This window comes from Drosophila guanche, unplaced genomic scaffold (assembly GCF_900245975.1).
Source record: "Drosophila guanche unplaced genomic scaffold, DGUA_6, whole genome shotgun sequence".
Taxonomy (NCBI): Eukaryota; Metazoa; Arthropoda; class Insecta; order Diptera; family Drosophilidae; genus Drosophila; species Drosophila guanche.
In genome coordinates this window covers 47,159-61,286 of record NW_022995781.1, presented here as the reverse complement: position 1 = coordinate 61,286, position 14,128 = coordinate 47,159, and the positions used below count along the sequence as shown (strand labels likewise).

At 39.8% G+C, this 14,128-nt stretch overlaps 3 protein-coding genes across 4 annotated transcripts; all 3 read right to left on the bottom strand.

Annotated features, from left to right (window-relative positions):
- Positions 1–5,802: 5,802 nt before the first annotated feature.
- Positions 5,803–9,364, bottom strand: LOC117591445 (transmembrane protein 41 homolog). The gene is made up of 4 exons (XM_034284710.1): positions 8,753–9,364; positions 8,318–8,621; positions 7,893–8,021; positions 5,803–6,562 (listed from the first exon to the last, which is right to left on the bottom strand). Exons 1-4 carry the CDS (start codon positions 8,820–8,822, stop codon positions 6,055–6,057), a joined length of 1,011 nt encoding a protein of 336 aa, XP_034140601.1. The 5' UTR covers positions 8,823–9,364; the 3' UTR covers positions 5,803–6,054.
- A 1,310-nt stretch (positions 9,365–10,674) lies between these two features.
- Positions 10,675–11,920, bottom strand: LOC117591446. 2 transcript variants are annotated; one of them, XM_034284713.1, is made up of 3 exons: positions 11,886–11,920; positions 11,735–11,824; positions 10,675–11,665 (listed from the first exon to the last, which is right to left on the bottom strand). In XM_034284713.1, exons 2-3 carry the CDS (start codon positions 11,815–11,817, stop codon positions 10,753–10,755), a joined length of 996 nt encoding a protein of 331 aa, XP_034140604.1. In that variant the 5' UTR covers positions 11,818–11,824; positions 11,886–11,920; the 3' UTR covers positions 10,675–10,752. The 2 variants fall into 2 exon arrangements, with proteins under 2 accessions (XP_034140604.1, XP_034140603.1); XM_034284712.1 differs by having other exon boundaries at positions 10,676–11,665; positions 11,735–11,834; positions 11,896–11,917.
- A 387-nt stretch (positions 11,921–12,307) lies between these two features.
- Positions 12,308–13,906, bottom strand: LOC117591448. Its single transcript, XM_034284715.1, has 4 exons — positions 13,771–13,906; positions 13,411–13,701; positions 13,153–13,340; positions 12,308–13,087 (listed from the first exon to the last, which is right to left on the bottom strand). Exons 1-4 carry the CDS (start codon positions 13,898–13,900, stop codon positions 12,308–12,310), a joined length of 1,389 nt encoding a protein of 462 aa, XP_034140606.1. The 5' UTR covers positions 13,901–13,906.
- Positions 13,907–14,128: the final 222 nt, after the last annotated feature.

Below are 14,128 nucleotides of genomic sequence, written 5' to 3'. Positions count from 1 at the left end.
ATTTTTACTTTTAAACTACTTTTTTAAACATTTTCATTAGCTTATCATTATAATTAAAGTAATTTTTCTTAAATTGATTTTAAAATAAAATTTAAGGTTTTCTTTTTGCTTTTAAAAGTTCCATACAGGATACAGTAATGACCACATGTACTTGAAAAATATTCTTGAAGTAGTTGTTTATTGAATGTAAACTTTAATGAATTATTTCTTAATAATTTTAAAACATTTTTCTTCTGAGGATATTGACGAGGATACGAGTCAAAAAATTCAGCTTAATGCTTACTATCAAAGTAAAATACAACCCAATGCGTTCTGGCGGTTTGAAGAATCTGTGTTAGCTATTATTAAAGCCGGATATTTAGAAATTACTTTTGGGAGGCTATCAGAGGCTCTCTGACTCCTATAAAAATCGTCTTTGTTTTTGAATGCTTGGAAAACAAATTATCGATTTGCAATGTATTTATTTTTACAGAAGAACACGTATATTTCGATGCTTATCAATATCAATCATTGAATCATATTCACAGTACACCAGACAAGTAACTGCTTCTGTAAGATGCTCAGAAAAACGTTCTTCAATTCGGATGGATCCTTGAGAAATCAAATTTGAGCATACAGTTGAATTATGATGATCTGAAGTTAAGTCAAATGCTAATATAAAACTGTTTTTATCAAACATTTCCATAATGTGTTATGCCACTTGATCTGAATAACATATTATATCCTCTAGAGCTTTGAGCATTTTCAGAATTCGAGAAATCAAATTCAAGTGCCTGCGATGGTACTTGCACTCCATTTACCATTAGATTAAAGCGTTGAATTTTAAAATGATCAAAGTTGAAGGGATTTAATGTTCGATTTCCTGAATATGATTTGTTTTTACCATGCAAAATGCTAAGAAATTTGGAAGCTGTCCAATAACTGCGTTGTCAACGGATAGCGTATTATTTCATGGATATATTGTTAATAATTTTACTTGAACTTTGATGGATTTTTAGTTTGTAAAACAAGATGATGGGCCAATAAAATGTTGGATAGTTATGTGGTTCATGAAAAGTTTTGCTTCCAATATCTTAAGACTTGATTCAGTATCAGTTTCCATCAAATAAAATGCTGTTTTTTCAATGTTAAAAGTGATCATCAAATCAACATTATTTATGAGTAATTTTGGTTGATTAAAAATATATCCATGAACTTTTCCGAACAGCTCAACCTTATAACTGGTTTGAAATATATTTTTGAGCATAATTTTCCTATCTTTGTTAATTTATCGACCAGATATTAATTTTCCATGTTTAGGATAATACCCTTGAGTAGCTAAGTGACTTTCACTGGCATCACTACCATAGTAAAAAATCGTTTGCAAATACGATCTATAATGATAGTTATATTTCCATATTTAAGATAATACCCTTGAGTAGCTAAGTGACTTTCACTGGCATCACTACCATAGTGAAAAATCGTTTGCAAATACGATCTATAATGATAGTTATTGCTCTCGCTCTGAGAAACCAATATATTATTTAAAAAGACATATGAACTCCTCAACATTGATTGCAAAATTTTATTCACTACTCCAACATTGCTTCCTTCAATGATATCATTATCATTGCTTATTAGCTGTACAACAAGTCATAGGTAAACACTTGACAGGACTCGATATGTTTCACCATTTCCTAAGCAAACGAATTCAATTGAAGAGGCACTGGGGATGTATGAAACTTCTTCAGTTCTCAGAATATAGCTTTGTGTGGGATGTGGTTTAAACAGTTCCAATTTTCATACATTCTATATGGGTGGTCATTTTGATTTCGAAAAAATATTTATATTATATTCTTTTATATTATATATTTCTTATATTTATATTCTTTTATATTTCATTTCTTGGATGATTTTGTCTATGTTGGTCTCGACTGTGTATGTTTGCGTCCTTATTTAGATGATAAATGAGTTCCGTTTTTCCTAGACCTACTCTTTTTATTCTTTTTACCTTCACCATTTTGGAATCGTGTAAATTTATTTATTGAATTATTTGACAGATTTTGAAATGCAGTTTTGCTTTGTTCCTGGATAATGTTTCTTAGAGGTTTTCGACAAAACTCATTTATCACAGCCTTTACAGTTTACAGAAGAGTGGTTTTATATAATTAAAAAGACCACTCAACAAATTTCCAATTCCTCTACCTTGTTGGATAACTCTGGGTGTCACATATAGACTTCCTATATGATTTAACCCACCACCAAATTGATTTAAATAATATTGTTGATAAGATCTCGTCATGATGACTATTTCTACCCTGAACTAATTTAGATTTGTACAGTTTTATTTATAGCATTTCGACTCGTTTTCTAAAGTGTAGAGTAAAAAATATTGGTACTGTTGAAGATTCGAATTATAGTTTATATCCTTTGGAATCAGTAATTAATATTGAAATTTCCGTTGGTGACCATTTTTCAATAGGATAATATTCAATATTTTTGAATTGTAACTTTTTTTTATGTTCTTCTCCGTTTATTAATTTTAGGAAACCCAATTAATTTTGTTTTTTTCCAATTTGCAAAGGTTCTCTGTTTCTAACAGATCTACTCAACTTTTCCCGTCCGCTTACGTATTTCAAGTCTTGTAATGGTTTTGGATCACTTTTATCCCTCTTAAGTTTTGCTCTTAGTTTTTGCTGCTTATCGGTAAGCTTTACTTTAGATATTGCTTGTCTTTTTGTTACTTGAGTGTCTAAAAATAGAGTTTCTAAAAATGAAGTGTCCTTTACTTTATTATTTTTATTAGGTAAATCATGTGATTCATCATCTATTGAGAGTTCCTTTTTTGGATGAACATTATTTTTATTGTAAAGAATATCAGTTGTGGGCATTACATCAAACACGACTAAGTCGTCTTGTGTTTGTGTTCCAATGGTTTTGTGTTTGTGTTATAACTTTTAAAGTAAAATTTCAGTCTAAGAATTATATTAAACTTTTTTATATAAAAGTTACGAATAACACTTATTTTTAATTTTTTCAATAAAAATCAGAATTAAGAGTTATTTTTAATTTATACTTATAAAATCAAAAATAAGAATTAATTATGATTTTTATAATACATATAAAATAAGAGTTGATTTTTATTATAAAAGTTGAAAATAAGAGCTATTCCGTAACTTTTATTTTAAAAGTTAAAAATAAAATTTAAATTGATTATCCTTTGAACTGAGTGGTTTGTTATCATGAATGTATGTATGTATATTCCTGATCCTTGAGAAAATAACTTTCACGTGATACATCGCAGTTCCTTCAAGGACGAATTTTAAGGATCTCACTATTTTGTTTAGAGCTTTCATAATACGTTGCAGTACCAGGCGGTGCATTACTTTGCAAAAAAAACCCACAAGACCATATCCCAACGAGAAGGGACGTGTGAGACGCTTCTTACGCGTCACAACTTTTATACCCAGCACTTGACTACATCTAGATGTAGAAGACATCGCCAACCACTAGATATCGTTCACATTACAGAACACGTAGTAGAGCCTACTAAATAAAATGCATCATACAAATTGGATCAGTTAATATTTTCCTATTTATGAGATATTTAAAACAGCAATAAAATTGGTACATTCTTGGACCGATAGGTTTCACAGCAAATTTTTCGAAAGTGGCGCCATCTAACGTTAAAAAGCGAGTCTTGGTAAAAAGTCGGAAGAGTCAACGCCAGGGGGAGGGCAGAGGCAGGGGCCGAGTGAAGCAGAAGCAGAGTGTGAATGAGAGAATGTAAAAAGAGCAACAAAAGCTGCTGGACAGGGTGTGTTTAGCCACAGGAAATTAATTTCTCCATTGTGGCTATAATAATGATCCGATCGGATCCCAATTTGGTGATCTGATAGATATGGCCATTTCCTATGGAATGGCGTTTTTAGTTTTTCTTTATCTTCAAAACTGTAGATTTGGGAGGTTTTCGCTCTTTTGCGGGGGCGGAAGGGGGCGTGGCTCATTTTTTAAATACACTTGTTTCAATGTGAGTATATAGCAGACTGGATGCAAAATTTGGGGGCTCTAGCTCTTATAGTCTCTGAGAACGAGCCGACAAACAAGACGGACAAACGGACAGACAGACATGGCTCTATCGACTCGGCTATTGATGCTGATCAAGAATATATATACTTTATGGGGTCGGAAACGCTTCCTTCTGTGCGTTACATACAACCGTTATTCCCCACAAATACAATATACCCTATTTACTCTTTGAGTACCGGGTATAAAAATCCCCACCCACTATAAACGAAAGAAATGGGAATTACGGCCCATTACGAAAACTTCACTTTATACCACGCGTTACGAAAGTACACTGCACAAGCAATGCGCTTAGTAAGTTAGTAAGCCTTAACTTGATACTCACCAACGATTAAGAGATAACACTATTATTAATATAACTGAGACCATTACACTTTGGGGAAATTGACCACTTGTGGCCAAACTTAATGAATTGAAAACGAAACAAAATTTTTCTGTGTAGTGTTTTGATATTAATAAGCTCATATTATATATCCTTACTGCTTTTTTGGCGCCATCTAGCGGTCAAGATGTGAACTAACTTTGTCAAAAAATCCAGGATCTGGTACCAATACAAATGTATTCGGGGTACCGTTTTGCGTGCGGTCTTCACACACAAACGCAAGAACGAATCGCTCTGTATGTGTGCCGAGCCCTGCTTTAGATGCAATCGAACTGCCAAAATAATCTGCTAATACTTACGTGGTAAATCAAAAGATTCATAATTTTAATTACACTTATTCAAAAATGTTTCAAATATGACAATTACAAGACACATGTGCTGTGCACGGCTTTAAAAGCGCAATTAAAGCAGGTTTTTTCTTCTTGTATCACCCATGGTCGGTCGCACGAACCCGGACCGCATTCCGATCGTACGGGGAACACTCCGAATTGTTCTTTATGCATTCTTTTGGAAGAGAGAGATTCACGCAGGGAAAAAGTTTTCAGGCCAAAAGAATGTATTAAGAAGAATGCAAATTCAACCCTTACCGTCATACCGATGCGTTATTTTCATTATCTTGGAAGGGAGAAAATACCGTATCGAAAACGTTTGCAAGCGATTGTCATCCAGTAGATTACACAGCAGAGGGCTCTCATAGCAGGACTGTGGACCGTTGAGTGCAAATCTAGCACATCAAGCAACCACCACAATTTCCATTGCAAAATCTAAACTTTTTCGGTCTACATGAATTTTACATGAACTGTACACGTTCGTCTCCCAGGTAGCGCCATCTGTTGGATGAGCTCCATCTCCAAAAGGTACTTCTACATGCTTTTTACTTATGTTCATAAGTACATATGTATAAACAGATTTTGCTGCGATGGTTGAAGTTTGTTGGTTTTTCGCATTACACAGCACAAGTTCTGCGTGATATTTTGAATTCCAAATTTGAATTTTTTTGGAGGCCACCTCTCTCATCTATATATGACAAGGCAAAGATTACAAATGAGCTTCAAATGGGTTTTCGGTTTTAGAACATTTACTTGCGCACATACATACATATGTGTGACGTACATTCAATGGATATTCGCTAATTGATTTACTTATATGAGAAGCTTTCTAGGGTAAATACTGCATTAGCACTAAACAAAAATTCACTAACTTTAAAAACAATTAATGGAAAGATATGAGGCAAAAGTGTGTGTTAGGTAGTAATATGTATGTTGAAAAAAAAGTAATAAGAATATTCAATAATAATAATTATCATAAAATAAACACAGATATTTGTAGTAGACTTAAGCATAGTGGATACCCGATGGTTTAAAAAATAGAGACCTCGCTCTTTTAATTACAAAATATACGGCGTGTATAAATACAGTTTATGATTTTTGTTTGTTTGTTTTTTTGGAAATGGCATTTTGGGGAGACTCCAACACCAGCATCGTTGGATCCTTGCGTGTTGCATATTCGTGCAGTGCAGTCGTGTGTTCCAGTCCCAGACGCTCAGTTCTGTTCTATCGATATATATGTATGTATATCCATCCACTCCTTAGTCCCGGCTCAAGCATTTACGTTTCCTTCTTCTTGAACTTGTTCTTCAATAGTCCAGGCAGGAGCGAGGCGCAGGCACACACTGTGAGTATCCCCATCGAGGTCCAAGAGAAGGCCTCACTCGAACTGGTCATCTTCTGTAGTGTCTTGCCTGCCTGTATAGCGATCACCGATGGCGGCGCCACGCCACAGAACGTGCCCAGGGCGAAGGTGTGCAGCGGCACCCCGATAACGGGCGAGGCCAGGTTGATAAACCAATTGGGCAAAATGGGTGTCATGCGCAGGAAAAGCATGTAGTTGAAGAGACTGTCCCGATACTCCTCAACGTGCTTCGACCATTCGCTGGTCTTCTTTGGCCAGAAGTGACGAATAAGGCGACGTCCCACCAGATTCGAGAGCGTGTAGCATAGTGTGGCCCCCAGCGCCGAACAAAAACAGATCAGGAACAGGGCGATGGGGAACTTGTAAAGGAAGCCAAGCAATATCGACAGGAATAATGAACCGGGAATGGCAAATGTTTGTAGGCTAAACGTGAAAACAAAGAGTTAAGAGCAACCAATCATAAGATCTGATAAAAGTCTTCTTACACACACGGCCGGCTCTCTTATCTGATTGGGAGCCAGCGATCGCATGATTTTGTTTTGTGCGCGGGCGGCTCTTATCTCTTTTGTGCGCGGCCGGCTCGCAGGCTAAGTTTCGGTTTAGGTTTAGAAGTGAGCTTTAGTTTAGAACTGGACGAATAAATTTCATATCAACTCCGACACGAGTCGTAAAAAGCGTATTAATAAATTATATTGTTGAGCCTTAAGGGCCAACGAAATAGAGGGCAGTTACATTCACAACATAATCTTCGGTAGAAGACTTAGTTGCCAAAGGCAACCACCGTCCCCCGCTACAAAAGGCGGGCCACGGGAACCCGATCGCTGCCGCCGGAGCCAACGCAGCACATACCGCAGCTCGGACCAACACGACATAAAGATAATTTATATTCTGTGGTGGATCTCTTCAGATTAAAGGTCTGCCTGCGTCTGCGGGTGTTGTGGCTTTTTTATTAATAGATGTCAAGGCAGACGCTGTCAATTGACAATGGCACCCCCATCGGACCACATCTTCTCGAGCATGCCCGATAGCGAAAAAAACAAATCAACAAACATACATACATACCATACATCAACATCTGTATGTACATATGTATGTACATATATTTTTGTATGTATCTCTCGCCCGCTTGCTGCTTTGAATAATTGCCAAGCAGCAATCAACAGAATAAACCTACATATGTATGTTACGTATGTATTTGTTTGCTATAGCTCTAGCTCTGGGCTCTGGTTGCAAACGCAATTGAATTAAATACAAGCTCAGCTGATTTCGTTGGAATTCTTCTACATATATGTGTGGGTATGTGAAAACAGTTGTCCGAGCAAGCCAACAGAACGCGTCACATGACCAAAGTCCAACAAGCGACAGAGAGCAGACACGAGACCGTGCAGTGCACTTGTCCGCTATCACGGAGCGCTTCCAGGTCTTCTGCCCACACATAATTAATATGCAAACTATGCGTGGTGCCCCCCGTCGCCGGTCGACCGGTCTAACCGATCGTGCATAATCAAGGTGACCAAACCAAATGTACGGGTTGACCGTGAAATGTCTTCGGCCGGCGGTCATTCTGTTTTTGGGGGGCATCAGCTGAATCACTACCACGACGACTATTTTGAGTAATCAGGTCAAGGTTATAGCTGACAGCAGCATTCTTATCTAATCGGAAGCGTGTGCCCGATTAGTGTATAGTCCGATGCAGAAGATCTCTAACGAAAGCTTTCCTGAGATGTTTGTGTGTTTTTTGCAAAAAGGATACAATACATAGGCGACTACTACGCCGAACATCACTTCAAAGTAATACATATCCTTGTAGCGATCGAGGACTTTGGCCAGCATTTTAGCATCTTGTATATCACGCGGTATTTTTAAATGTTGCTTCTCAGACCTGCGGAGAACAGAAAATAGAGAGTATTGAAATTTAAAAAAAAGGTGTAAACAGGCCATATTCGAGGAGGCGTGACTTGGCAATCATTCTATATGCGTTTGTCTGTACAATAAACCTTCTCCCAAATCAAGCGAGACTCATACAAACACATGCATATGTACAGATGTACATACATATGTACACAAACACACACACGCATTGCAGGAGCACGAATGCTCTTGGGACACATCAGCAACAGATCAGGGCTTATACACACATTGCATATGTATGTGTAGATATGTGTATCTTTCACTCACTCATTCAATTCGGGAAATATTGCATAGACATAGCACATGGTCGCCACACTTGTAACAAATATTGCAGCAACAATGACTAGAGATTTCTTGGTGGCCTTTCGCTCATCCGCAGACATGGCCTGTTTTTGCGATGTCGGCTGTTGTTGCTGTTGCAATTGCTGCTGCTCCTGATGCTGCTGGAGTTGTGGTGGGTCCTCCCTCGGTGGTTTATGCTTGCCATTACTGCGCATGGTGGTAGTTTCTGACGTTGTTTTTTTTATGTCCGAACTGTTTAGATTCAGCGTCACCATCTTATCAGTAATGGCTGGAAATAAAGAAAAATAAAGAGGGCGGGCATTAGTTGCGTGTACACCACTTTAGTTCAGTGGGCTCAGTAGACCACCCACTGCCCACAGCCGATAAGCGAATGGGTGCTACCTGCCCGCTACCACTTACCACCGTTGAGTGAAGATTTGCCACTGCCGTCGCCGTTTCCACTGATGTTCTCCACCATCCGACAAGCCATGACGCGGCACACGTTAAGATTATCTGTATTATTTTTGTGTTTGAATGCTTGTAAGGGAGGGGCGGAGGCTTTGCGCAGGGTGTGTGCTGTGCTGTTCTCTGGTTACTGGCTGGTTTTTCTTCTCTTTTTTGTATTATATTTGAGTCATTTAGCATTTAGCGTCTAAGCAAAAATTAGCAACGGCTTTTATTGTTAGCAGTATCAAACTCACGTACATAAATATGCACATATGTATATAATTACTTAAGTGTATGTGTGATTGCGTGTTTTTGCGGATCTGTGTGAGGGTTTTTTTGTGTATATCGCGCGCCAGCACAATTGTTGTTTTCTTTCACGTTCCTCTCTGCCTTTGTCAACGACGATGCGTGTGTGTGTGTGTTCCCGTCACAATTTAATCAATAAAAACAGAAAAAAAATCGAGGAGACGAACGAATATAATGCCCCTATTTCTTTTAACTAGGCCGAAATACCACACTGTTCACAATTTGTACTATTCATTTACTTTCTAACGGTCTGACGTTTCTAGCGCGGGCAATGACGAAAATGCTAATTACATTTTTTTTTTTTCGTTTTTTCCATAGTGAGCGCAGACTATCGATAAAATATACCATATGACCCCCAAAAATATACTATAAATATAGTAATCATTGCAATTTTTCAAATATACCGTCGAAATATCGATAAAAAAAAACAAAGTTAGCCCAACATTCGCAACAGCTGCCTCATTTCAAATAACATGCAAACTTTCGTTATCAAATTATAATCTTGTATTAAGCCTAGTACTCAGATCGAAAAAAAAACTTGCTAGCAAAATGTGCAATATGTTTTGCTAGCAGCAGTGTGTGACCTGAGATGAAAACCGCATTCCGTACGGTTACACTTCTCAGGCAGCTGTGTTGTTTTGTTTACCTTTTTGAAATTGTGTGAAAATTGAATAAAAGGTTAATAAAACAATGAATGATAAATGTATCCTATCAGGAGATTGCTTTTAGTGGGATTGGCGGCTCTTGCATGATCGGAGGAGGAGGACAATCAGCGAAATACAACTTTGGCCAACTTTGATTAAACCCATATCTGCAGGAAAGAAACCAGAACGGTCTTTGTATATGCATTTGAGTATTATAGCTCATATAAATTTGTGTACATTTATGAAAACCCATAAAACGATACCCTGCATATTCCGCAGTTTGAAAATATGACAGAGAATTTGCATGTGTCTTGGCAACATGAAGATACTAGCGTTCAAATAAGTTTAACAAATTAAAAATGCAAATAAATTCAATATAATCTCATTAATCTATAATAATTGTTTTCCTTTTTGCCGTTTGATGGCCTTAAGCTAGTTTAGAAGCACGGTGGTCATTTCTCTTTCAACTTCAGTGGCATTGTTGCCTCCATTTGCTTTATAACTATTCTCTCTGTTTGCAAGGTACCCTCTCGGAAATTAAAACAGATCTTTGTTTTTCGAGCTGCTAGCAACACACCAACGAATATCTCACAAATACTATGAATAGCACTCAAATACTATCGTCTGACTTTCTATATTATTTTGGCCTGTTTTTTTGTCGATCAGCCAAATAGTATGCCCTACACGCATTAATACACATGTAGCTGGGGCTTCTAGCTGCTTGTTTTACACGCACTAATACTTGTAGCTGGGACTTTGGCAGAGGCCTGGGACTTCGAGACGCACATTTAGCGGTGACGTTTCGCTTATAGGAGGCTAATAGTCTACTATACTATTTGGTTAGTGCTTGTGCTCACAACAATTTCTTATCAGTTCCATACGAATATCATCCCTGATTTTTTTACCGGCCCCTTTTTTTCGATCTGAGTACTAAGCTTTATCAAAAAATCAAAAAATATGCATATAACATTTCTCATTTGCTTAAATCTAAAGGAGTCTGAAAATTTTAACCATTAATTCATATTATGTACTTTTCTCAGCCTTTTGCTCTTTCAACTTGCGATACAGCAAGACCATCTTTTCCCGCTCAGTCTCCAGCATGGACCGCATGCCGATGGGCAGATCCTTGCGCTTGCCCTTCATTTGCATCTTTAGGGATATTTTGGGAGACTTTTTGGGCGTGGGCGTGGCGACGGGTTTTGCTGATATGGGGCTGTGAGCGTCAGCAGTGTCGTATGGCTGCTGGCTCGAGTCCAGCAAGGATTTGAGCAGCAGATTCGACTTGCGTCCAGGCCGGGCGGTGGTATCGTCCTTGTTCGCCTTGCGTGGACGTGTCTTTAACGCTGGCGGCGCGTGCACAATATCACCGAAGGCGAACGTATCGCGTTTGTACTCGACAATTGGTGAATTTTCATCGTCCGGCGACTTCTCCTCCTTCGCCTCCTTGAAGGCGCGTTTGATTAGCTCCTTGCTGGTCTTTGCGTCCATGGTGGGCTTCTGGTTCGTCTTCTTGCGCACCCTTCTCCCTGCGTTACGTTGCTCCTTCTGCTTCTGCTTGAGCAGCTCGTCGATTTCGTTCTTGGGGCGTTTCTGGACTGTTATTTCACCCGTCTTGGGGTTGCGTATCACATTAACTCCATACTTGGCCTCGTATTGGGCCTCACGCACCGAGGCACTGGTAATGCGGTTCACGCGGCGCAGATAGTCCGTGTCCGTCTCGTTGGCGAACTGCTTGATGTTGCGCGTGTTTTTCGATGCCCTCTGTATATCCAAAGCTTTCCCGGAGGACTTGGGCTTGTCCTCCTTGCCGATTTCGCATAGCCTCAGCTTCTTGCCGGCCCTGGCACCGTCTGACAGCTGTTGGAACTGCTTGAATTTAAAGGAGACATGCTGCTCATCGGTCTTCGATGGCGGATTGTTCGTCACTTTGGACAACCTGTAGGCGGGCGCAAACAGAAACCACATTTCAGTGCCATTTGTTTGATTGGGATTGGCAGGGACTCACTTCTTTTCCCTCTGCTCCTGCTGTTTAAGAGGATCACGAATGCCGTGATGCTTGCGCACTGGAATTTTTCGTGCTCGAGCCATTAATTGTTTGTGGTTCTTTGTTTTTGTTATTTATTTGCTACCGCGAAATGTGATGGTCGCACGAAAGTGTTTGTGGTTCGAACTCGTGGTTTTATTTACGCCAGAGCCAGTGTGCCCGCAATAAAATTTAGCTCACAACCCACAAAAATATACCGAAATATACCTAGTCATTTTTAACATATACCGTATACCCCACTAAAAGAATACATACGTGTGGGAGTTTCTATCGATGTTTCACATTCTCTTGGTGCTGAACCACGACTTAAATAATTGGCGGGACTTACAAAAATCGCCCATTCAAGATGTATTTCGGGTAAAAATCGCAACATGAACGTTTTAATTGTGACTGAAAGGGTATTTTTTTTACAAATTTTGTTGGATGTTTTACTTTTTAATAGATATGATTTTCACGTAGGACTAACGGATAGAAATATTTAACAAATTTTTAAATGTGGGAAGCTTCTTCCTATAGTCATATTATGTAATGGCTCTATAGATTATATCCGTTTTGTGTATCATCCTCGTTGTTATCGTCGCTGAAGTTGATCATGAAATCGTCAATGGGATCGTAGCTCGTTTCCGAAAATTGAAACGAGGTGGCACTCGTGGTAGCCATCATACCAATAGAATCCTGCTGATGGCTCAACGCCGTCGTGGGACGCACAAACAGCAGCTCTTCTTGCTCGACCGAAACCATTTCTGGCTGGTGCTGCTTAGTGGAAGTTCTCGCCGCTTCGTTATCAATTTCCATGATATCCTGCTGCTCTTGGCTCTCCAAGCTGGGAAATAAGTTGGAGAAATCCTTCAAGTTTGCATTGCCACTGGCATGGGGCTGGAATGCGCTTATGTCCATAGCTGGTAGTATCTCCACTTTGGTAACTTTTCCCTTTTTTGGTGGCGTGGCCACGTTCAAGTCATTAAATTCCTTTAGGGAGTCATCAATTGCCTGGGTGAAAGTCGCGCCCAATGCTCCGTAAACGTTATCGTAGCTTGAGCTGGAACAAACCGGCGACGCTGCGAAGTGCACCAGCTTGGTGGGACTTGCAGCGCGCTTGCGCTCGCCTTGCACCAGTATGGAGCGCAACGGTTGCGCCCCCCCACTACATTCCATTTGCGACGCTTTGGGGCCGTTGAGAAAGTCGGTTACAAATGTCGTGGCCGACTGCAGCATCAAGTTGCTGGCCGCTGCCATTACAGAGGAACACGCAGATGGACAGGGGTCTGCGGGTTTTGCCCACTTCTCAACAGGCTGCAGGAGTGGTTTCACTAGCTGGGGATCGAATGGAATTTCATTTGATTTAGAAATTTGCAGGTGGGGGGTGACGACAAACCGACCTCATCTCGAAGCTGGTGTATCTCCTTCCTCAGCTTGAGCACATAGACGATCTTCTTGTTGCGATAGGCTGTCGAGGATTTGATCTTGCTGCTCCACTGCTGGAGCATGGCCTGCACCTCCCTTTCATTACGCAACAGCTCGTCGGCGGCCTCATTCATGGTGCGCCTCAGCTGACGGAACTCCTGCACTGAAATGTCCAAAATACAAATTCCAAGTTGAGAGTTATATTTGTGGCACATATCCAACTCGAATTTTACCAATGCTGCGACTCTCTAATGTAGCATTGCTCTCGTTAACAGTGCCGCAACGTTTCTCCACGCCCTGGATCTCCGCCATGATCTCCCCCTGCTTGAGGTGTACAGTTAATCGCAGAACGTCTTGGACTTGGGCGTCACTCATGTGATTTTCAATGGCCAGGATACTGCTATAGCAGGCAGTTGCTATTCTGGCCGCCAATTCTGTCTCGGCCCTGCAGTCATCCATGGATTGAGCCGCCTTTCCCACCAGTTTCGCATCCACCTCCTGATCCTCAATCTGTAACTGTAATCCTGTATGGGTGAACTAAATGTGTGTGGGTGTTCTTGCGTGTAGTGTTTGTGTTTGCATATATTGCGTACGGTTAACACTGCTCTTCAGTGTTTTGTTATTCTGCAGTGCCTCTTCGAACTCCTTCATAGACTGGCCTATCTTGGGATAGCTGGCGCACATATTGCCCAGGTGTTCCATTACTGCTGGCAATCTATCCATGTTTTCTGCTTCGTTTCGGTTGCGTCGTTTCGGTTAAGATTGAATTTTATCGATAGGCAGAGTATAATCGACTCCTCTTTTGAACTGGAAAACGCGTTGCTGGCACTTTCGATGTGGTTTTTATTATATTATATTATATTTATTATATTTGTATTAAAACAATAGTTAAAGTTACATGAACTACAGGACAAACCCGTTTTCAGTGCTTTCTCTTGGATGGCAATTTGC

What these genes read in the sequence shown, in the direction of transcription:
- LOC117591445 (XM_034284710.1), bottom strand. Translation starts at nt 8,822, where the DNA reads ATGGCTTGTCGGATGGTGGAGAACATCAGTGGAAACGGCGACGGCAGT. An exon ending in ATATTTCCCGAATTGAATGA is followed by an intron (nt 8,022 to 8,317) that starts GTGAGTGAAAGA and finishes TGTTCTCCGCAG; the next exon opens with GTCTGAGAAGCAACATTTAA. An exon ending in GTAGTAGTCGCCTATGTATT is followed by an intron (nt 6,563 to 7,892) that starts GTATCCTTTTTG and finishes TTTCACGTTTAG; the next exon opens with CCTACAAACATTTGCCATTC.
- LOC117591446 (XM_034284713.1), bottom strand. Translation starts at nt 11,817, where the DNA reads ATGGCTCGAGCACGAAAAATTCCAGTGCGCAAGCATCACGGCATTCGT. An exon ending in CAGGAGCAGAGGGAAAAGAA is followed by an intron (nt 11,666 to 11,734) that starts GTGAGTCCCTGC and finishes GCCCGCCTACAG; the next exon opens with GTTGTCCAAAGTGACGAACA.
- LOC117591448 (XM_034284715.1), bottom strand. Translation starts at nt 13,900, where the DNA reads ATGGATAGATTGCCAGCAGTAATGGAACACCTGGGCAATATGTGCGCC. An exon ending in ACTGAAGAGCAGTGTTAACC is followed by an intron (nt 13,702 to 13,770) that starts GTACGCAATATA and finishes TCACCCATACAG; the next exon opens with GATTACAGTTACAGATTGAG. An exon ending in TACACCAGCTTCGAGATGAG is followed by an intron (nt 13,088 to 13,152) that starts GTCGGTTTGTCG and finishes TTCGATCCCCAG; the next exon opens with CTAGTGAAACCACTCCTGCA.